Here is a 24426-nt window from a genome sequence, read left to right as displayed (position 1 = left end):
CGTCGTCTCTTCAGGGCTTTCCTTCTGTCTGGCAGAGACGTGTCTCCAGCTCCACGACCACGCGCCTCATCATGCCTCCCAGCTGATCGTGAATCTGGACGAGCTGCTGCGGGGAGCAGTAACTGAGTTCTAGTGGCGTCATCCTGCCGCTGAGCGCCTCCACCTCTGACTGCAGCGGTCCATCAGCTCTCTGCTCTCCGGCCGGCGTGTCAGGTGTCTTATTCCTGGAGCCGTCCTGCTCTGGCCTCCCGTCTGCAGGGACGGGCTCGTCCATCAGTGCCATCGCTGCAGACAGAAATATGACATTTAAATTCTGAGAGGGAGAGCCTGACATTTAGAGTTTGTTAATATCAATTCCACTTTTACATCTGTTGTGCCGTACAAGGATTTATAACAAAGGCCTACACTTTATCCATAAACTTTTGGGCCTACATGTAACAATCAAAGCCTGAGACCACATGTTGGCGCCCAAAAGAACAAAGGAATCAGTCAACCCCCATTCTCTGTGTGAATCAGCTGATTCAACCCCAACACAGCACCCCAGCTGACCAGCAGAGGTCCCCTGAAATACACAGCTCCCATTGGGTGAAATCCGCCACGGCCAACCCCGCACCGGTGACGTCACGCCGGGGTATATCATCACAGAGCGTACCTGAGGGAAACGCTTCTGGCTGTGATCCTCATAGCTAATAGAAGTACCCACAACTGTTCCTAAAGCTTAGCAACTCGTCCCACGTGGCGAACGCTTTAGAAAGAGTTACTGTGCACAGTTAGACGCGTTTTAGGCCTACGGATTTCCCTCGCTGGTCGAGCTGATCTCCTCTCCTCTCCCTCACTCTGTGCGCCGAGGAACACAGAGCAGCCGGTCTGAGACCACGGATTGACCCTCTCACCCGGATGCCCGCGGATGCAAAGTTTGGTAGATAACAAGGACTGCCTGCTTCAAGAAGAAGGACAAGGGCCCCCTTCTTTCCCCGAGTGATTCCCCGCTACGAGCCGGAATTAACTCGCCTCGCCAGAGACTTGCCCCCTCGCCGAGGACCCGTTAGCCGCTGTGAGCCGCTAACCACTTCACCTCTGCCGTAACAAAGGGCCTTACGAGGAACGACCGACACATCACTCCACCTTCTGCAACAGTAAGAGGCTTTAGCTCTGGGCAGATAGTAGTTAGTGTGTGTTTTCTTTTTAAGTTTGTAAGGGCTTGTTGATACGGACCGCCGCGTCCGATTTTGGCTGCATTGATATTGTAAAAATATTGCCTGTGTTGCTGCTGTCTGTTATTCTCCTACCCGTTTGTGTCTGCTTGTAATGTCGTAGTGATCCGACCTCGTCGGACCGCTATTGTGTCGCCCCACACGCGGGATTGATCAGTACTTCGGCTGTGTTGGTTCAATGTCCAGATTCACGCCGCTCACCAGCTGAGCCGAGCGCGTCTCTGCGTAACACAGACGGGTTACTGCATCTCAATACCGCCTGCGTGACCACACTGCTGAGTGCTTCCCTTTCTCTCTTCCTCTCTTCCACTAACCTACGCTTGGAGCCGAGCAATTCGAACTTCCCTCTCTACCGGCTCCCCTCCTTTTTCTGAGTCGCGTGCTTTCTTGGCGAGCCGCCATAGCGTGACGTAGCTTGCTGCGTCACAGCCGCCATCTTGCTACGCTCACACGCCTCTCTCTCCCTCACACACACACACACACACACACACACACACACACACACACACACACACATCCTCAGTGTTGGGCGTAACCTGGAGCAATTCAGAAGCCTGCAAATCTTGGGTTAACTGTGAATCCTCTAAATCTGTTTCAGCTTCTATGCTTTGTGAATCTGCCTTTTGAGCAGAACCAGAATCATCCTTTACTATTTTAATTTTGCCGTCTTTAGGGTCAATGGTGAGAGGACTTGGAAGAGACGCTCGAGGTTTCCTGCCTCTCTTTTTGGGCACTTGGGAATTTTCTTTGGCCTCTGAGGATTCGGACTCCGAGGACTCTACGCTGGATACTAACGCTTGGGAGGATCTTCGTCTTGAGTATCTGCCCTTGCCTTGGGAGGACTCTGATGATCCTGCAGCATCTAATGACTGAGAACTCTCTGGGGTCTTGCTAGGACTTGACTGAGAAAGATCCTCTTGTACCTTGCTCCTTCTGGGCCTACCTCTAACTCTAGCCTCTGCCTGACCAGCAGCTGACGAGGCTGCCTGCGAATGAGACCTGGTCCTTCCTAATGAGTCTTTATTTTCACCTTTATCTTCAGACTCTGCCTCAGATGATGCCTTGCTTCTTCTGGATCTACGTCGAGTCTGGCTATCAGAGGATGAAGGTGTGATACCTTGAGAATCCTCTTGGCTAAGGATGTCATAAGTTTCTTCACTTGTCTTGTGTTCGTCTTTGACCCCTGATTCATTCGCCAACTTGACTGTTGTGTTTCTACCTTGGGAATTGTCATTTGTCAAAGAAGTGGCTATCTGAGAATCTCTCTTTTCCTCGTTGGTCTTTTCTATAAGTTCAACTTCTTGGGATTGGCCAACACTTTGAGGAGAAGAAGAGATAATTTGAGAAGCTTTCTTCATCTTATCAGAGTCTTTTTCAGCCTGTTCTATAACCTCAACCTTTTGGGATTTGCCACTAGTTTGAGTTGAAGGAGTAATTGTTTGAGAATCTTCTTTCAATTTATCGGCATCAGCCTGTTCTACAATCTCAACCTCTTGGGATTTGCCACCAGTTTGAGGTGAAGGAGTGACTGTTTGAGAATCTTCCTTCAGCTTATTAGCACATTTTTCAGCCTGTTCTACAATCTCAACCTCTTGGGATCTGCTGCCAGTTTGAGGAGAAGGAGTGATCATTTGAGAATCTTCCTTCAGTTTATCGGCATCAGCCTGTTCTATAATCTCAACCTTTTGGGATTTGCCACCAGTTTGAGGGGAAGGAGTGATTGTTTGAGAATCTTCCTTCAGCTTATTGGCACCTTTTTCAGCCTGTTCTACAATCTCAACCTCTTGGGATCTGCTACCAGTTTGAGGGGACAAAGTGATCATTTGAGAATCTCTTTTTGGCATATCATCCTCCTTTTCGGCTTGTTTCACTCGCTCATTTTTGGCAGTTTGGCTGGATTCTTCCTTTTCAGGCAACACCTTTGTCTTCATTCCACCCTCCTCCTTGTTCTCCACTGACACCTTGCTCTGCCGTCTCTGCCGACCCTTTGACTGGCTTTCATGATCAGACTGCATGCTTGACTGCGAGTCAGTCTGGCTGGACTCTCTGGCGCTTCTCCTTCTGAGTTCAGGTTTATCAAGGAATTCCTGTGAGCTGCTGTACAGTCTCATCTTCTTGTGCGCTCTACCCTGAGAGTTGGTCTGGCTCAACTCGATCTTGTCACTCCGAGCCCTTGTTCGTATTCTGCTACTCTCCTCCTCAGCAGCCAGCTTACCTCTAGTGTTTGGTTTACTTGCCATTGAGCTCAGTTGTGGAGAATCACTTTTAGGTTCCTCTCCAGAACGCCTCCTTTTCACCACATTGTACTTTTCTTCCCGTTCCTCAGGGTCCTCTCCAGGCAATAGGGGTTTGACTCTGTTGCGTCCAGACCGCCTGGGTTCGCCTGGAGAAGTCTGGGACAACTGAGAATCATCCAGACTCTGCTCACACTCCTCTTCCTGGCTTGACGGCTTCATTTCCACTGAGGAAGCCAGTTTTGTACTTTCCTTGGACTCCAGTTCAGTCTGGGTGTCCGGGATAACATCTTCATCCTCTGTTGGGTCACTGGGCAGTCTCTCAGTTAGTCTTACTGGCTCACTTCTTATCCCAGAGTCTTTTGGCCTTACAGGGGACTCAAGGGCATCTATTGAAGGACATTGTGAGTTTGTTTTTCCTGTCTGAGAGGACTGTGAATCCTGAGAGTTTGGACCAGTGGATGTCCGAGAAGCCCGAGAGGACGATTTCCTATTGGTTTTAGAGCGTTCTTGGCTGTTGGAGGTCTTTAAGAGGGGACCTGTGAACGTAGACGCACTGCTTGGACTGGCAGGTTTTCCCTCAGCATACGTCTCCAGTGTGATAAAGGACTGACGCCGACTACTGGGTTTCTGGGGAGTCCCTGAGATTAAATCTGAAGAGCCAGAGATGTTAGGACTGGTGCCTTCTTTAGACTGCATTTCCAAGTCTTCTGATCTATTGTCACTCTTGACATCATCCTCCATCGAAACGTCTGCTGACTCAGGGATCACCTTTTCCTGCTCCTGGTTTTCTGGAATGTTCTCTACTGTTTTTGGGCTGGCATAGTCTTGAGTGTCTTTTGTTAGAACTTCAGAGTCTCTCTCTTTTTCCACATCTTCCTGAGGAACCTGAGGGAAAACAAATAAAAGTGACTAAATCTGTCTGCAAAGATGTACAGAAAGATGTCAGATCAGGGCAAAAACTGATGCTTTAAGGTGTTAACATGCATTGTTTGCAGAGTATAACCTAATTTCAAATCTGTGTGGGAAAGAGCACACCATAAAGATAATGTGCTCATACGCCATTGACTACATGCACACTAATATTTCACTGGTTGTCCAAATATTGAGAATTTGACACAGGTTACATAAACAGAAAATCTGGTTTGGATAATCCCAATTAGGCCTTACTGCAAATGTTCTATTTTCTGGTAAAGACTTGGGATATGCTGGTATTACTCATGTTTAAGGGCCATTCTTTGGACATGTATAAAATGTAATAAGAGGCTGTGGAAGAGGTACATACCCAAACGAAAAGCCCATATTTCAGGTTGAAAGTAGAAACAACATCTACTTTTAAACATCCTCCTGAGACTTGAACTTTTGTTTGATTTGCATTTCTAATTCCTCCTAGCTATTTGGGATCAGTAGGACATTATAAGTATAAAAAATGAAACACTGTCCACAATAATCAAGTCCTAAATGTCCTTAAACGAGACAATAAAGTCCCAGTGTCTTCAAAAGAGTACTTTCACTACTTTCAACAGCGTCTTATCTTGTTACTATTAGTAAAATTGGTCAAGATGTCCTCATGTGAGGACTCAAATCAAAAAACCATCTTAAGACTTTATAGGTATTTGCAACTACCAAAATGTAACTACCTTGGCTTAAACCAAGGTATAACAGTTCAGCATCTTTGAGTTTTGATGAAAAAAAAAAAAAAAAACCCTTATCAGGTTCTTCATTACTGCAGTTCAAGAGTCACTATCTCAAAGGTTCAAACTGCAGGAGACAATGGGTGGCTTCTCACTCAGAATGACATAAATCTGAATGAAATCATTCGGAATTAAAGTCTTTCCAGGTAGTTTACATGAGAAATACTCATTCTGAATGAGGGTTTACACGGAGATCAGTTCAATCGCCTTTATTTGGGTCCGCACAAGGTTTGGGGCAGGGAAGGTTTCTGATTGGATAGGGGGCGGGGTGGATGTTACGTGTTTACGTTTACCGGAAGAAAACACTGTAGTCCTCGCTCCGGATAACAAGATGCTTGACGACGCCGTTCTTAGTGTCTTTTTCGGGCGTGTTTTGCTTATATTCTTGAAGCAGCAGTACGACAACAACCTTGTTCTGCTAATGCTTCGTCTGTTGAGCAGGAGAAGGGAGGTAGAAGACCGTGCTGTGGTGAATGGAAACCGGTCAGTGCAACGAGTCCGACTGCTCTATCTCAGCCTGTTGCTATGCGCGCTATATACGTCATTGTGCCAGAAGGGCAAGGAAACGAGCATGAGTGGAAAGACCGGAATGAACTTAAAGAGGAATGAGTGTACACATGCACACAAAATTCTTTCATTCAGAATGACAAACAGAATAAATCATCCCCTTTAATCCGATTTAATTTTCAATCGGAATGATTGATTGATCCGTTTACATGACCACTTTTAATCGGAATGGCCTTTCATTCCGATTAAAAGTGGAATTAAACTGTCCATGTAAACGTACTGACTGAGTTCTTCAGTGCTGGTCTTTATCACAGATTCTGGCTTTGCCCATCATTAATTCCCTTCTGGCAGGAGCTTCATACAGTTTTGCCAACAGTATAGATTTAAACAAGAGACCCTATATTTGGGCACCCTGCCTTTGGACAATGTTACCTCTCATGAGAGACATTTATTTTGGATCCTAAGTGCAGCTATCAGAAGGTGGCTAAAACCAGCAACACCTACAGTTGATAACTGGATTGGTTTTTATATATATATATATATATATGTGATATCTTTCAGATGGAAAGGATTAGTTTTTCTATTAGACTGCAACAAGAGTAGTTTTTGAAATGACAGGAAAGTTGGATGGTATGTATTACACCTGTATGTTCTTCATTTGTTTAAGGTGAATTTAGGTCCCCTTGTGTCCCCCTTTTTGTTTCTTTTTTATCCTTGTTAAATAATAACAGTATCATGAAACCACACCCTAACATTCTGGTTTTATGCAGTAAGTTCAGTTTCTTTTTTGGTATTAGTTATTCATGTTCATAACTGTGTTTACATTTACGCAATTGGTGCTTTTTGGCTTTTGTATTATAAACTGTAACTGTGTCCTACAGAGGGCCTGGAGAGACAGGGCTATTAAGTCCTGAGTATTTAAACTGTATCCAACCTCCATTAAACATGTTCATGTTGATCATTTATTGTTTTTTTTCCCCCCATGCACTGTGAGAGTTACCGTAACTGATTAAAAAGTTGTGTAACACAACAAACACCCCCCTCAATGACATCAGAATGCCTCCTGGATGTCTCATGGGGAGGTATACTGGTCACGTCCAACTGTAAGGACACTTTGGTTCAGACCCAGAACATACTGGAGAGATTACACATGTGGCTTGGAACTCCTCAGGATCCCCCACGAAGAGTTAGAGGGGCGTAGCTGGCAAGAAAAAGATTTGTCATAACCACGCTTTGCCTGCTGCCACCTCTCTTCTGGATATTGCTAGGTGTCATACGAGTTAGCGTGTGTTTGATAAAGCATATCAAGCATGACTTCATCCCAAAAGGTCCTTTGGAGTGTGCAAACCGGTGCACAATCCTGTCTCTGCCACAATTCATGCTCCAAATGATTTCTGTACCATTAATGAATTTATGACTGAAACACGTGGTCTCTGCCACTAACAATGTAGAAGGAGTTTTTGTCCCATCAGAATAAAAACAGGACAGAAGCAGCTCCCAGCAGAGTCTCTCCTGCCAGTGTTGATTTTGTTTTTCACCCGTGATGTGGATGTGTGTTTTATTACCTTTTCAGGAGCCTCTGTGGTGACCTTGTCAGCTTGTTGGGTTGCCACGTTGTCTCTGTGGGGAAAAAACAGGTTTGTAATGTAGACGCTGCGTTTTTAAATGAGAGAGTGGGGATTTATCTTGATTCTGGGAGCTCATAACTTACTGAGAGTCTTCTTGGCTCTGTGTGTACTGGGTGAAAACTGTCGTATCCAGAGAAGCATCAAGGTTGTTGTACATGGCGGGGATGTCCACCCTGTGTGCCAAAGACAACATTAGCTCTACACAAGTCAGCATGGACACTTTATTAATGTGTTTTCTGACAGACAAACAGTCAAAAAGCCAAATCTGACCTTTTAGTCCTCTTCACCTCCTTCTGGTGCTCCGTCAGAACGCGCTCCTTCGTCTCAGGAGGAATGAAGACAAAGTCGATGGAGGCTTCTTCCTCCAAAACTTCTCTGCGAGGAGGCTTTGGAGAGCCGAAGTCCAGCTTTGTCTGTTTATGGGAACACAATGGAAACCAGTGGCCAGATGATGAGCAATTAGAAACAAAGAAAAACAGACTAGTAGAACAAGCAGTAACTGCCTTTGCATAGTTACAAAACATTTTCTTCATTTGGAGAATGGCAGATTTCCCATGTTACCTAAACATTACATAAACAAGGTAAACATCTTTTATAGAACTCCATCTTAAAGACATTCATGTTGCCGGTGGCAAAGAAACTGGAAAAGAAAATCATTGTCAGACCTGTCAACAAATGAAGAGTGCCGACAGAAAAAGGTCAGACACTGGTTCTATGTGTGGCATTAGCTGACAAAGGACGAGGGGGCAGATCAGCAGACTTTGTCCTTTTTTCTAGTGTTTGTGTGTCCCTTTGTGATCATTCTGTGTCCATCTCTGATTTGAGGTTTTTGTGGGTCCGTGAATGCAACACAGGCTGAACTTGTCATGACTTCTACTTTTCCCCTTAGCAGTTGCACGTAACACTCAAGACTTCCTTACAATCATCTGTGGTCAGATCAATAAGAGCTGATCGGATCGATGGATTAGAGGAGCAGCTGCTGCAGAGTTGAGTGAAAGCAAACTTTCTGTTGCTACGCCAGACCCAGACAGATATTTAGTACATACAATAATAATGACATGTCCCTCATGAAACCTGGTCTGGTCCAAGTCGAAACTTACAGCAACTGGTTTGGACGTCTTGGTGGAGCTCCTGTCCTTCAGCTCAGCAGCTTTTCCCAGCAGAGAGTCCCTCTTCCCCACAGATGACACCGGCATCCCACTGAGATTCGTCTCCAACTGGGAACTGTCACTCTGAAGACACAAACAGCATCAGCCACAGATAATAAGAACAGAGAGAGCAGTGAATGTAGCTCAGACCACGACACTGAACAGGTAACAGCTACTCACTGAGTATTGTCCACTGAGCTCATCAGGAACACTGACAGCCTCGAAGCTAGGAAGGATGATCGGGGTGTTAAGTTTCACTTGGCTCAGTATTGGTCTGTGGAAAGGAAATGGCAACTATGAGACTGCTGTAATTTCCTCTTTATTTGGTCTGTCATAAAATAAAATCTTTTCTCTTTGTTGCATTCCACTACAGCCGTATGTTAGCATGATCTTAGAGACAAACACTGAGCCACACCTGCAGAAAACCTGACAACAATATAAGCTGGACATTTTCACCTGATCTCTTCGGGGTAAGTGAGGCTGACTGAGTTGGCAAAGGTGGAGTTCCAGAACTGGGTGACGGAGGTGCGGAGGTGCTTGCTCTTGTGAGGAAACAACACACAGAGCAGAGGAGAAAGCAGAGCCAGCAGCTCGTCGTCGTACACCAGAGTGGAGCGGGTCTGCAGGCAGCCGAGAACATCACTGAGAAGTTTCTCCAACTGCAGGAGAACAAAAGGGAAAAAGGTTTAAAATGCTTCAAGGTAAAAATGCTTAAAAAAACCGTGCATCCATCTGACATGAATCCCACCTTTCCCAGGAGCTGTGAGGAGAATTTTGACGTTTCGCTGGCTGCTTGTTTGTAGAAGAGGGTGAGAGGTTGGATCAGAGACGTCAGAGCTTCCTTGACAGTGTTGGCGAGAACGAGATTGGAGAAGAGAGCAGACAGGATGGAGACCAGGGCGAGTCCTGTGGCTTCAGACGAGGCCTCCGGCGCCTCCAGATAAACCTCCAGACATTGGACCAGCAGGGACTGGAAGGTGGACAGATTCCCCAGGACCTTGTTCCTCTTTTTCATCCAGTTTACTGGAGTGTGAGGAGCTGGAGGAAACAGAAGGGTAACAAGATTAAAGTCTCCATTTAATCTAAATATGAGGACTGATGAGGTCAGCTTTACTTCTTACACTTGAGCTTCTGCTGAAAGTGAGGCGTGTACGGGGAGAAGTCCACACACTCCACCACGACCTGGAGGATACTGGCAACTGCATTTAATGTCGAAGGAACCTGAAGGATCAGACAGCACCGATATCTTAAAGCAGGTTTTCAAAACATTTAAAACATACACGTTTACCAGTTTTAAAAAGCAACCAGGGGCGGGAGATTCGTCAAATTGCCAAAATCTATTATTGCAGTGTCATTTTATATCACAGAAGCATTTCATTAATATATTATTACAACTATTTTTACAGATTTTTAATCTTAAGAGTTTTTTCTGGTTAAATAAACTACAGAAATAATATCACTGTGCTCACAGTTGCTTCACCGTGACAGCAGTTTTTCTGTCTTCCACTCACCATCAGAGCATCTTTCTCTACTGCTGCTGTCATCTTTGCACAGAGCTCCTCGCAGCAGATGTTCTCCTCAGCTGTGACCACCAGCGCAGAGCAGCGGGCGAACACTTTGTACAGCTTCGACCATGAAGACAGCATCGACTTCTGGGCCGCCTGAACAAAGCAGCACAGCGGTCTCAATCAGGCCCGTTGGTTAAAGTGAAAACAGGATTCTGGACAAACCAACAGAGGTTGACAGTGTAATGATCAACAGACCTGCTGTAGCGGTGCGCCATGTAGCAGGTGTGTGACGGGGAACATCAGTGCAGAGTGCATGGCGCTGAAGTTGTGCTCCAGAGCGTCTCCTTGGTTGACCTCGTTCGACTGTAAAAAGAAGTGATTGAAAATGTTGAGTTAATGTAGTGCTCTGCTGGCACGCTCACGTTACAAGGCTGTCAGAGGAAACGCATCACCCTGCAGGAAGCAGCTACTCCAATGTTTTGTGGTACACTCAATCTGCTGCAGATTCACAGCAGGGTCGAGTGTTTTGGTGGTTTTTTCCCCCCAACTGTTTTTTTGGGGGCAATTTTATCCCCTGTACTCCCTCCAAACTCCCGATGCCAGGCGGCCCTCGTCACCTCAAATTTCTCTTCATAACTCAGATATCAATTACTGCTGAAGGTTCATTTCGCCCTCATGAATCAATACAAAATATCGACTGATCATGACACCAAAGTTGATCAGCTTGAGTTAGACAAAATTCGAAACTCAGACTCATGTTCAACAACTCCCCCCAGGTCTCTGCCTACCTGTGTGATGATGTCAGTGAGCGAGCTGACCACCACGCTCCACATCCTCCACAGCTGCTCCTTGTTCTGCACAGACGCAGCACTGCGTCCGATGGCGCCCAGCACCGCCTCCCCAAATGCCAGAGGGGAAGTGGGGCCCGACAGACCGCAGCTCACCAGCGTCTGAAGGCACTGAAAAAACCTGCAGATGGAAAGACATCAAGTCAGAACATGAAACATATTCATGAAGCCGCAGAACGCCATAAACACAAAAAATATTTTATACAGCTTTAAGATGTTTTTGGATTCTTCGTTCACTGTGAAGACATGCAGGTTCTTTAGTTTCAAATTAAACCTAACACAGGTGAGTAACTGATACACAAATGACTATTTAAGGGGGTGAAGTATTCCTTTTAGTCAAACTCATCCTGTAGTTTACAGTTACACCACCAGAGGACACCAAACAATAATCCATGACAACACTACTCTCCACAGGTTGAATGATGTAACAGTGCTGTGCAACGATTATCAGTTATTCTGACGAACAGCAGCTCACTGGTTAAATACTGTTGAATATATGACTATCAGGACAACGACACTAAATTATGATGAGAACCAGCTTCAGACATGCAGTTTGATCATGAAGTGAAAAACTGATCGTGTTTGGGAAACTGTCACTAACACATTAAAACACTGTTCATGGGTGGTTTTCCTGTAACTGTGGTAAACTTGAGTCCAAGATTGTAACAACTTGACATTTAATCATAAATATTAATCACACTGGAGTGTAATGGAGTTATTAATGGACCATGTGTTACTGTGCATCTAAAATCAGAAGTGTGTGTAATCGTTTCAGGTGCACTGAACATGACTCGCTCTCTGTCAGTGGACTGAAGGTCTGTAGCAGTGATGATGCAGAATGACATTTACCAAAACTGTTTAATGGCAGCTGTTTACAGACTACAAACTAAAACTAAAATGCAACAACAGATCTTTTTGCTTTGGTCTGGAGAAACCAAACTAAACTACCGGAGGTGGGAATCTCTACATGCATTCAGGCTCTGCAATTAATCGTCTGGTGATTGCAATTACGATTTTGAGGTCAAACGATTTCAAAATTAATGAAATCGAGGGTAAACGAATTTTGGTCACGGACACCCGGAGATGTTATTTCGTCTTCTACGGAAGCCGTGCATGCGCAGTACCACCCCCTCCTCTCTTCTCTTCACTCCACGAGCCAGTCAAGTAGGTGAACTACGAATAATGCAGGGGCAGGTGATCAAGGAAGATTTCAAAAACAGTGTGCAGAAAATGGCAGAGGGAGAGCGAGAGAGGTTGGTCTGTGTGTGCGCGCACATATCGGGGGCCAAACTCCTGATTATGATTTTTTTCCATAATCGAGCAGCCCTAACATACATGGGCAGACTACGTGACAATGGGCAAAGACATGCAAAAGGCCCTACCACCAGTCCTGCACAGGAGCACTACACAGACTTTATGGTAGTTGTGCTTCTTTTTTGTAATTGTTTTACATGTTTTCTTGGTCCTATGTCTTACTTTAGGGGTCAAGTGTCTCTTTGAGGTCATTTTGTGTCTCTTTGTAGTTTTGTGCATTTTGATCTTGCTATGTGTTAATTTGAGTAACATTTTGCAGGTGAAGGTCAGGGGGGCACCAAACACCAGGGCTTGTGCCTGGTCGGCCCATTCAATAATCCATCCACACCACAGTATGTGAGCGGAGCGGGGAGCGGAAGGATTTTGTGTTGAGCGAGGAGCAGCTATTTTTTTTTTTTTTTTTTTTAAAAAAAAGGTGGAGCGGAGCCATATCCAATTTTGCGCCGGTCGCTCATGCCCCACCCAGAAGGCATCTTTGCACCTGCGCACACCCACACTATTTTCTTTCAAAACTACGGAGTTTACTGTGTACTTCAGAAAAGAAACTGAGAAGAGAAGCAGCAGTACCTTGCAGAACAGTCCCTAACTGCGGGGAGAGGCGAGAGGGCTTCCCCGGAGGTTGTCCGCTTAACCCGGTCCATCTCCTCCACACTTTGACTTATTTTCACCCTGCCGACAGCGGTAACGTGGAGAACGGCCCCTAACTGCGGGGAGAGGGCTTCCCCGGAGAATCTACCAAGCTCATGTTTTATTTGTGAATAGAAGATTACAGGTTAGGGTAGTACGACGCAGTTTTTTTTAGCGGAGTGGTGAGCGAGTGGAGCGGAGCGAAGAATGCGCACAACCCAGCAGAGCGGACGAACGGCGCAAAGTGACAGGTCTGCGAGCGAGGAGCGAAAATTTTCACCCGCTCTGCTCACATGCTCTGATCCACACACACCTCATGATTCTGACTCAGACGGCTGCGATGCCACTATGAACACATCTTGGTGCATCAAAATTTTTCATTTCTATGATATATTTATTTCTCACCAAGAAGCAGATTTATTTACTTCCATTGTCTTTTATTAAAACAAAATAAAGAGATGTGTCAACTGGAAGATATTTCCCAGTGCTGCAAAGAAGGAACAAGAAAACAAACTGAAGTGTGACGGAGCAGCAACTTCAACCAGCTGTTTTCCAACAGTGGCTGGAAATGTGAAATATGGCGTCTAATGTCTATGTTCCCAAAAATATATTAGTTCGTACAGTGCAGCACTCGTCCATCTCTCATCTCTCCTCAGTTTCATAAAGGCCGAATTGCTTCCATACGCTGTTAAACCAGGGGGTGCCCGGTTGGATTGGATCCATCTGTGGTCGCTCACGCTCAGTCATCGTAGACTCGCTCAGAACTTAAACACCGTGCACATGTTGACAACCGTTACGTTTCACCATCCCGTGGTTCAATCATAAGGAATGTTCAGGCTCAAGAGGGAATCATGACCCATGTGAGAATAGATTTCCCCTCTTCTCTTACAAACTCCAGCTGTGAGCTCAGATTAAATCTCACATGAATAAATGAATAAACATCAGACTCACCTCTCGTCCTCTATGTACGCTGCCAGCATGCTGCTGTTGTAGAGCAGGAGGATGAGGAACAGAGCCGGCGTTCCCTGAGGAAGGAAACACAAAGCGTCCTCTTTATAAGCATTTCCATAAAAAACTGAATATGAATATGTGTCTGACGGTGGAGAGAGACGCACTCACATTCAGCACATCCATCTTCCCCACTTGATAGGAGGCCGAGCCGAGAACTCTCTGAGGAATACCTTTCACTGTGGCCTCGAACAGAATCTGAGGGAGAGGATTTAACAGTCAGGGGGAGCAGAGATATTTGGGTTTTAAACATTTCAACAACTTCTATTAAACAGCAACAGAACAATACAATTCAAAGATATTCAAATTTTTGGTTTAAAGCCGGGGTAGGCAGTTTCATTTTGGTGTCACTGGGCAAAAGCTCCATCATAAACTTTGAGCATATTGTAATTTAACAGGTCTGAGAGAAAACGCTGCTCCTCCTGGCTCTGTTTTCAGGCTTTAGAAAATCTAGCCAACGTTGGGAGACTTCAGACAATCACAGGTCATTTCAGAGAGCCTGCGTTCCTATTGGCTGGTCTACAAATGCAGATGGGCGTGCATGTGTCTTTGGTGAAAGCCTGATTCATCGGAGGAGAATCCTGCAGAGAAGGTTGCTGTTCAGTATTGGCAACAACTGCCTACACTGCAGAGCAACACGAAAATGGAAGATGGACTGATCAAAAACAGAGTCTGACAATAAACGAAGTGAAACGCTCATCAACATCAGCAAAATGTTTCAGAGATGGAGGGAAAATGTTGCTAACAGTTTAGCATTCTGCTAACTGGAGCCAAAGGCTGCCAACTGTAGTAAACGTTAGCTAGAGCCTCGAATCAGAGTGTGTCCTCCGACTCACTCCCCACTGCTACAGACCACCTCGCCAGGAGGAAAGCAGGGAGCAAACTTTCTGTTGCTGCTGTTACACAGGTTAAAACCAGTACAACCACTGGGCATTAGTCTGCTATGGCACCCAGCACTGGGATGGTTTGCACTGGCCGAATTCAGGCCGCTTCAACTGTCAACCACTGCTGTCTGAAGAGGGACTGTGGGGTGGTTAGCAGCTAACTCTTGTCTCGGATGTCGTCCGATAAACAGAGAGTGAGCAGGATGAGGAGGGGCTGAGTGAATAAGCTGCGTGGAACTCTACAATGAAATCAGATTAAATAAACCAGTGTCTTACTGTGTGAAGTGCATGCATATGTCCATGGTCGTCCGGAGGCTTAAGACAGAGAGAGCTGATGGGAAGAGGGTGCATTTGCTGTTCTTTTGTTTTGTTTTTTGCCTTCCCCATAATTGTGTCGACCCCAGCTTTAAAGCAGCAAGACAAGTTGTTCAAGAGTCACTGAAACAGTAAACTAATAAAGAAATCATCATGGAGAAATGGTCTCAAACTTCTGCTGGAAAAACCTGATTCGCTCTTTCGTCATGCCCAAACACAAGTCTGAACATGATGCTGGAGGGAATGTGGAGAAATAATGGTCGACTGTTCACATGTTTTTTTGGTTTTGGTCTTCTATTCAGACTCTGTGAAAGGAAGTAGCAACTATCATCTCCAAAAACATTGGGTTTTATTAGTAGTACAATGTTTAATGTTATCTTTGACAAATCCCTGACGGACTAAGTAAAGATGATACCGGTCTACTAAAAGATCTTGCTCCAGAAAAACTGCCCCACTGTCTTTTTGTTAATACTGTTGAACACTTTCGTGTTTCTGTAGCCAACAAGACAGATGTCACATTAGGAAAATTTGCCTTGATTTTTTAAACACACCATGACCTCATACTTGTCGGGGGGTTTTCTGTGTACTGCTTTTCATTTCTTTTGTTTCTGTAGTTACTGAGTGAGTGTATACAGTGAGTCAGGGACATGAAAGATGAGGCAGACTTGAAGGTTTCTGATCTCAGTCTTACCAGAACTTTGTCTGCAGGCAGAGCTTCTGAGGTGACGATGCTCTGCAGAGCCTGAAGCATCAGCGTCAGCACTTCACCACCCTGACGGTCCTTCTTACTGCCTACTGACAGATTAAACTCATCAATACAGAGAAATACAAATGCAAACACATTCCTCCTCTTTTATACTGTGAGAATGAAATGTTAATGTAATAGAAGAGAGTCATCATCGGGGACGGACCCCTCAGTGTGTTTGTCTCTTCACAGCAGTCCAGACCACGAGGATCCGACCGCTCTGACTTAAACTGATGTGACAGTGTGAGTGGGTCAGGCAGGAGACAAGGACGAGGTCTCACTGGTCCTCCTCTCAAATGACAGATCCCAGACCCAATCAGAGTGCTCTATGTGGAGCTACGAGGCGGGAACCACAACTTTAAGATCCCCACACTGCTGAGCAGCAGCCACAATAACAGCTGAGATCATTATCGATTAAAACATAAAGCAGTGGAGCCATTGCTCTGTTTGTCCCTTCATTTCATTGCTGGAATTTGCAAGTAATCAAAGATTATCTTCTTAGAATTACATGCACTGACTTTTTTTTGTACTGCACCATTTTGTGTTATTTGTCCTTCTTTATCTGCAGTTCTGCAAAAGCTGTGTCCAGATCCAAACAAAACTACAGTAATGTACAGTGAAACTTTAAACAGTCAAAGGAACATCTGAAGGGTTTCTCAGAGAATCGTGTCCACAGCTCAAATTTTACGTTCACTACTTTGCATATGGCATTTCAAGCCCTGACGAGGCACAACAATAAACAAGACAAATGAGAAAGGTTTTAGCATCTAATCAATTCTAAATAAGGACTTCTGGCACTACAGCACATTCTCAAACCATCTTTATAAACTCAGTAAACTGGCAGAGGTCGCTCATTCACAGATCACTTTTGTGTTAAGACTCAAGTATAAAATGCTGACAAAGAAAATCAGCCCAGAGAGCAGCAGCTTTTCTAACGACAAATATTTTCCAAACAGTGTGTGCAAACTTAAACGAGGAGTCTGATGCTACAACAGCTGCTTATAAAAATGTAACCACAACTGTGCATGTTAGTGACTGGAGAGCAGAAAAACTCCGATGTTTGACTGAATATTTGATATAAACATGGATCATGTGCATAACATGGATTTGCATTCCTTTGGCTGTGCTCCTCATATCACGTGTGATCAAGATGACTTAAGATTCAAGTACTCACCAGACTCTATTGTTAAGTTGACAAACCGGACAAGATTCGTCCAAGTGAGGGCCAGAAGAGAATCTGTCGGAGAAGAAGAGTTTGAACCATTAGTTTTCATGCACTCAGGACGGCAGGTTTTAGGTTAAAGATGTAAAAGCAGGAAATCTGAGAGCACACAGAGATAACCTGATTTACAGACACGTGATCAGTAGTCAGTACCCACATGTTTGAACAAGGCTTGCATATCATCAGTGATGAAAAGAAGTCTTTTACAGAAACTAACATACTTTGACGTTTCAGTAGCAGTCAGACTTTGAACACAACTGGTTTGGACACAACAACAAGGTGCTACGAGCACTGATCTCCCCTCATCCCTCATACTTTCCCTGCCTGATGTCTTTGTCGTGCAAAATTTTTAACAGTCATTGGCTGGCCTGCTTTGGTTTGACAAATGTGCACGTAAAACCCACTTACTGATTCTCTTCAATCAGCCCACTAATGATATTTTTTCATTTCTTCTACGACTCAGTCAATAATTGTCAAGAACAGCTGTTTCCATATTTGTGAACTCTTGAGCATTTACACAACAACGGCCTCCTACAGTTTATGTGGAGCTCTTGGCAATGACACTGGCTTCAATCAACTCGAGCAACAATGACTGACGTTCTGCCAAACACTGACAGGAGGAGGAAGAGAGGATATTCCATTAACTGTTTAGAAAACTGGAAATTCAATCAGCTCCGTCCAGTAAAACTGTGACGTTTACCTGATGCGTCTTTGCCGACGTTGATGAATCCATCTCTGATACTGGACGTCAGCACAGCAGCGTGTTTAGTGAAAGAGGACGCACCAGAGAGGAGCAGGTGGTTCAGGGGCTCTGGGAAGAAAAAAAGAGAGTCTGGCTCATGTGGGAAACAGAGCAAGTCAGTGCACATGGCTGTTACAGCATCATGTATGAGCTGGCGCTGTGCAGCTCTGACTCTCACCAAGACTCAGGACGAGTTTGTTCTTTGCTGCTGCGGCGATGACCTCTGGTCCCAGGAAATAGTGAAGCAGCATCTCCAGGCCCAGGAGCTGGATGGAGGGGAAGGAGGTGGGGACCTGGACGCTGGAGTTCAGGCTCAACCGAGACGAATTGGCGGTGCTGTTGAAGCCTGGAGTGGCTGTAACAGGAGGACAAAAAAACCAACACGTTACAGTCTCCTTCAAGATGATCGAGTGTGTCATATGCTGCAGGGGAATGATGTGTCTGGGTGGAGGGAGGTGGATGTATACACATACCAGTCTTGGGTGTGCTGGGTGTGACAGCACCATTCTGAGCGCCCGCTCTGGAGGGGGTGCTCGGGACTGATGAGGCGTCGGAGCCGATGGTGCACTGGAGCAGAGGAACAGAAACCTGCAGAGAGACAAATATGTTTCACCCTGCAGTACACCACAGTCAGTACTAACTCAACAGGTCAAATGTCCCTGACCCAACAAAAAAAAATTCCCTCCTGACACTATTTTGCAGTGGCACTAGTCATCGCCGAGTACTTCATCACATTAAATCCATCAGTGCAAAACTCTGGGACCTGAGAGCGCAACTAGGTGGGTACGTTTTTTCACTTGATGCAGAATTATAATGGTTCAGACAGACCCTTCTCAAATGCAAGACTCAGGGATTTTGAACAAAGAGGAAATGAAGCAAAAACAATATTGATTAATTTCACATATTGATCCAGTCGTCCCTTCATACTACTCAAACTCTGTATGTGTATAATAAGCCTGAACACACATTTAACTCAGTTTTGACCCATTTAGCTGAGACTTTACAGTGAGACTGTCAGTATGTCTGCTTCATGCAGCACCATCAAAACAAATAAACACATCTTTTACTTAACACTTGCAACAGCCTTCCTCAAAATCCCCCAAAGATTTGCCCCTACTTTGCTTTGACAAGTCAAGAAGCCAGGACAGCAAAAAGGTGCAATCACAGCCAACAGTGCGACGATGTGAGACTCAGCTCGGAGCCCACAGTGAATAACTCCTTAATATTTTTAATCATTCCGACAGATAATGAATATGATGTGAGATCTTTGTCTTGGTTTTGCTGATGCAGACTGGCTAATAATTAAAGCATCTAACCTGGTCAAAGTTGGGGGACAGGTTGGGCCCCAGTTGGACCACCAGGTACCACCAGACCTCCACCTTGGTGAGCAGCAGGACCTCCGTCCTGACGTTGATGGATGTGAGCGGCTGCATCAGGAGCTTCATACGTTTGGCGCTGCACAGGATGTCTTCAGAGGTTGACAAGAGAATAAAAATTCAGTTATGAGACACAGACATAAAGTCTGAGGGAAACAAACTGGGAGCAGAGAGTGGAGGCCTCACCTGGGTTGAGGGCGAAGTTATCTATGAGGCTCTTCCAGGCGATGAAGGCGATCTTCTTGATGGTCGGGGAGGAGCTGCGGAAACCAAGTTCCTCCAGATGCAGCAGAGAGTTGATGAAGGGGCCTCCTCTGTGCAGCAACTGGGCAGGAAATACATTTTTAAATCACTTTGATGTGACTGAAAATATCTGTCTGAGAACTGTCAGACCTTTAGTTCATCTCAAACACAGATCTTTAGTCTCTTCTTCTCTTCTCTGCATACTGGAAGGAGTAAGACTTTGCTCTATTGATCGGATAAATAAAGACATCTGAAGACATCATGTTTGACTCTGAGAAACTGGGACAGACTTTTTTTTTTTTTTTTTTTAAAAACTGCCTCTGTCGGCCTTACTACAAATTCACAAGTGATTAGTTTTTTAGTCAAACGTTCATCTGCTATTATTTCAGAGACTGAACATGCACACGTTTACACTTTACCTTCCCGAGCAGTTTCACAAATAAAGGCCAGAGCTTCAGGACGTTGGTTTCATTCTTGGACATGAAAAGCTTCTGCAGTTCTGGGATCAGTTTCTGTGAAGACAAACAAAGGATCGTCAGAGTTACTTAAAGTGCTCGTTTCCTTTAACTCTTCGCAGGTGTTCAATGAGAAGAAGACTGGTGGTGCGAGTAAATCATGCATGCTGAATATTCATGCATCCTTTATCATTTTCAAACTCAAAATCTCTACACTGATGCAATCCATGAGTGATAAACTTTTATTTTGTACAACAGCAAACCTAGCTGCAAATCCTCTAACAGGTCTGAACTGTTCGTAAATCGTGTATTTACTGAAGAGAAAATTCAAAGTACAGGAAAACTGGTAAATATGGCAAGTTCTCGTAAATCACTCATAAACGCCACATAAACTAGTTTTTAAAGATCTGCTTATTTAAAATGTCCGCCATATTGTTGTGATTTTTGCATCTAATTACTAAAAATGGTGTAGTGAAAAAACAAAAGAGTAACGGCAGATGTTCGTATTTCAACAAATAGAAAAAATATAAACTATTTAACAACCTTTATATCCATGTGAGTAGAGTTTACCAAGTTTATGAGGTGCATGTGAACGCACCATGAGGTCAGTTCCTGTGTGAGCATCAATCTCCAACACATGACAATGCAGCGCAACCGTAAATGACACCAAACTGCGATAAAGATGTTCAGTATAGTTTTTTTTTTTTTACATGACTGTTCTGGTACAAACATAAATCTGCAGGTGTGGCGGACAGCCGCCTCACCGCACAGCAAATCTACCACATCAGGTGCTTGGTGGGAGATAATTTCAGACCCTGATGGTGGGTGGAAATAAAATGTTTTTTCTTTTGCAATGTGTTGATCGCACCTTCAATTATCATTCAGCGATGATACAAATAAGACAATCGCTACTGTTACTGACGCACACAGATACTCACCGAGGACATCATTGGTTCCATGATAGCAGCCACCTCCATCTGTTTCTCCAGCAGCAGAGGCATGCCCATCTCCATAGCTGCTGCGGCTCGCAGACGCACCTTGGAGGCAGAGTGGACCACCAACGGGATGATGAGCTTCGCCCACCGCAGCGCTCCATCGCCCATCTGGGCCGGGACCTGCTCCAGCATCCTGAAAATACCAGGAAACATCACAATCGACTCAGATCATAGTCAGCACATCAGCAAGGACGTCACAACATACACAAAGTCCTTCTCTACTATTCAGTGTCATACAGTGTGAACAGTCCTGTAATCACAAAGTCACAAAAAAACCATCAGAGCCAAAAATGTCCACATGTATCTATCATACATTTATAACATGACCAAGTGTTCTTTTACCTGATGATAACGTTTAAGGCTTCGTGCTCCATCACCACAGACTGGATGTCCTCTCTGCTCCACACACTCTCCAGTGTTCCCAGTATAGACGGCACCTGGGAGTGTGAAGCAACATGAATCATACTACAGCAGTAATGTGACACCTTTCACCCCTAAAAAACCCACCACCACTGCCGAGGGATGGGTACAGAACCCAGTATTAAACGAGCCACGAGGCTAAATTATAAAAGACTGCAGTATTGATGAACTCTGATGTTGTCCGTTTTCTCTCTGTGCCAGGGCTGACCTATGACCAGGGTTCACTATGCAATGACTTTCCTCCCAGGTCAATCTGCCCCTAAGATAACTGGAGGGTGATCCCTCTGCTGACGCTCACCTTTTTGCCGACCACCTCTGGAGGAAAGTTCTGTTTGGAGATGACCCATAATGCTCTAGTGCATGTGTTCTTATCTGTCGACTTCACCACCAGGGAGCAAAGTGCTGAGAGGATTTCTGCTGCAAACGTTTCTGGAAAACAAATGAAAACAGAATCAACCTCGCTCCTACACAATAAAATCACATCTGAAATTAATGATGTCAAATATATGTAGATGAACGCACCAGGCACTCCAGAGACGACGTGAGAATGATACACACAGAATCCTAAAGCTTGCAGGGCAGCTTGGCTCAGCTCTGCGTTCGGACTGGTGATGTGAGCCTGGGAATGAAAAACAGGAGACGAGAACAGAGTTATGTGTCACAGACATCCAGAGCTTTAATGTGAATATGTCACACGTGTTAACGATGTCTAAACAACTCACCAAGATGACTTTACCCAGACGAGAAAAGTGCTTTTCAACTGCAGGGAGAAACTGTCGGCCGTCTTCTCCACTGAGCCGACTGGAGAGGAAAAGCAAATTATTATCTGACTCTTTGACTCATACTCTAACAGGGACTCGGACATGTTCAGAGGACAGTCAAAGACAAGGACGGTTAACGTACTTTGCGATGGTGAGGTAGGCGTCTGTCTGCTCGGACTGTCCAGCAGCGTTGTCCTCCAGAGACTCTAGCAAAGGAAGGAAGCTGGAGCTGCTTGGAGGCTCTGCGGTCGCCATCATTATTACTCACGTCCTCAAGGCTTTAAGAGACACACAGAACGGAGTTAGGAGAAGGGAGGACAGAGGACATGTTGGACAAAGGGGAGAAAGAGCAGGACGAGTCCGATCAAAGTCAAGAAACACAGAACCAAAGAGCCAACTCATCTGATAATCTGTGTGTAATTTTGTGGTAGGAAAAGAGGCAATATTTCCGGATTCCAGCTTCTGGGGCGGCTGCCGCTCAACGGTACAGTGGGTCATCGTGAATCGATGCCGTATTATAAATGTCGATAATCGATTATGTAAATGTTTGTTTGTAACATGATGTTGGCATAACAAAAGAGGTGGAAGTCAACTGCGAGGTCAGTGTGGCACGAGCTGAAGTTAACTTGTACTAATTCATCTTCACAAATTTAATCTAATGTCTAAATAATTCCATCTGTGAGGTGAAGATGACGTATACTGTGAATACTGACTGGCGCCATCACCCAGAGATTAACATTAACGAGAGGAGCAGCGATCAGCATGTAAGACGACTGCATTAAACCAAATGAAAACACTTCGAGGCGAATCCTGCCAGTTGTGGGTTGAACGGGGGTCACGGACAGGAATATGGCGGAGCACTATGGCCACCGCAAGATAACGCGGTTTACCGGTGACCGAGAAGTCCGGCTCCAGGTCCAATAATTTCCTCTTTCGTTGGTGTCACGACTGCCCAGTAGTACCTGGACAGCCCAGCCGTGGCGGCACACAGGTATGTGACGTGTCAGAGGAGAAACGAGCCATTCACATTTCTCTGTGTGTGGCAGGTAACGGTCCACAAACCTCACCGCACTTTAGGGACTGTTCTTTACTTATGAAGGGACTGTTCTTTACTTGTCAGGGGAGGAGGGTGGCTGGTTGATTTTTATTTTATTTATTTATTTTATTTTGATCCCCCCTATGTTAATCACTGATTGATGCTGTTTTTGAAGTATGAATAAGTCAGTAAGTAATTTATTCCATTGAAATATCATTGATGTATTATAGAAAAGTGATTTATCTTTTTATAAATGACAAAAGGCATCGCTTCGCTGTGGTATCCTGATACTACTCAGAACCATGATACTTTCACTAGTATCGTACCGTGGGTCCCAATTTTGGTACCGTGACAACACTAAGGATACTTTTTTCTTCAGTGATCTGATTGGACAGACGTCGCGGTGTTGACAGGCTGTGATCAGGTACTCTTAACTTAACCCGCTCTGGAGCAGGTTGCTGTTCAGCATCAGTTAAGTGTGTGGCCTGTGTTTGCTCATTGTGCCTGCTCAGACTGATCAGTGGTTTACATCAGCTCCTCATAAACACCACCCAGACGATGACTTAGCAGACAGACAGACAGACAGACAGCATGCTATAGCTCACCTCAGAGAGATTTATGTGGAGCAGCCTTCACCCTCCACTGTATCCAGAGCTGCAAACATGAGACACATGAAGACAAAGGTTACTGATGGGTGTGTGTGTGTGTGTGTGTGTGTGGACACACAGGCCATCAGTCCCAGTTAGCAGCTTCCTCTCGCACACACAGAGGAACCAAAGCAGGCCCGTCAGGTGTGTCCAGGTGTAAACAACACAGCTTCATCACCACAGCATGATTTCACACGTGTAACTACTCAGGGACCGAGTCAGTGAACGCATCTTGTCGGGCAGCACTAGCCAGCAGCATGCTAACGGTAACTAGCTTAAAGTTAGCTAGCATGCTAACGTGTTCGGGTCTGGAGCTGGGAAAGTTTCCTGCGCGAAAAAGTGCGCTAACAGCGGGGAGACAGCGAGGTGACACCGGGGTGACACCGGCTCACCTCCCGGTGCACCTGCCCGAGTTATTTACACACACCAGTCACAAAATAAACAAAGCTAGCGAACAAATATTTACACTTTCGACACACACACACATACACATACACACACACACACACACACACACACAGTGACGGCTCACCTCGGAGTTGAGGACGAAGCGCAGGAAGCAGCAGCGACACACACACACCATTCAAACCAGTACAACACCACAGCCCAGTTCGCTTACTGGTGTCTGTCTCCAGCTCTTTGTCGTCACTATTTTAGCTTCCTTCTTCTCTTGTGCTCCTCTTGCCCCGCGAAATTGCTGGCGCCAAACCACCACGCCGACGTACAAAATTACCTTTGACCCCGCTACGTCACAACCGGGCTCGCCCCTTTTACCTTATAAGGGAAACAGCAGGCTGCCAGAGATGCGACCGAAAAGTATTATAACAATAATAATAATAATTAAATCCTCTGTCT

The 24426-nt window shown here is 45.2% G+C and overlaps 1 protein-coding gene across 1 annotated transcript; it reads right to left on the bottom strand.

The window, feature by feature from the left end:
* Positions 1-362: 362 nt before the first annotated feature.
* rif1 (replication timing regulatory factor 1) lies at positions 363-24283 on the bottom strand. Its single transcript, XM_049593928.1, has 31 exons — positions 24191-24283; positions 23530-23578; positions 22031-22166; positions 21850-21928; positions 21650-21746; positions 21426-21556; positions 21050-21144; positions 20651-20840; positions 19677-19769; positions 19201-19339; positions 18955-19106; positions 18112-18226; positions 17817-17993; positions 17597-17707; positions 16849-16911; positions 15621-15721; positions 13842-13928; positions 13674-13747; positions 10722-10902; positions 10189-10296; positions 9937-10086; positions 9547-9646; positions 9174-9463; positions 8882-9084; positions 8606-8699; positions 8378-8509; positions 7548-7690; positions 7361-7450; positions 7215-7269; positions 1730-4336; positions 363-368 (listed from the first exon to the last, which is right to left on the bottom strand). Exons 3-31 carry the CDS (start codon positions 22144-22146, stop codon positions 363-365), a joined length of 5979 nt encoding a protein of 1992 aa, XP_049449885.1. The 5' UTR covers positions 22147-22166; positions 23530-23578; positions 24191-24283.
* Between the last annotated feature and the right edge of the window lie 143 nt (positions 24284-24426).

Source organism: Epinephelus fuscoguttatus, linkage group LG13 (genome assembly GCF_011397635.1).
Source record: "Epinephelus fuscoguttatus linkage group LG13, E.fuscoguttatus.final_Chr_v1".
Lineage (NCBI taxonomy): Eukaryota > Metazoa > Chordata > Actinopteri > Perciformes > Serranidae > Epinephelus > Epinephelus fuscoguttatus.
Note: the sequence above shows the minus strand (reverse complement) of the source record. Positions and strands in the feature narration are given on the sequence as shown.

Coding starts and splice junctions, on each gene's coding strand:
- rif1 (XM_049593928.1), bottom strand. CDS start 22,146: ATGATGGCGACCGCAGAGCCTCCAAGCAGCTCCAGCTTCCTTCCTTTG. Junction 15,722..16,848: donor CAACTTAACAATAGAGTCTG/GTGAGTACTTGA, acceptor ATCTGTCAGTAG/GCAGTAAGAAGGACCGTCAG. Junction 9,085..9,173: donor CCTCACAGCTCCTGGGAAAG/GTGGGATTCATG, acceptor GTTCTCCTGCAG/TTGGAGAAACTTCTCAGTGA.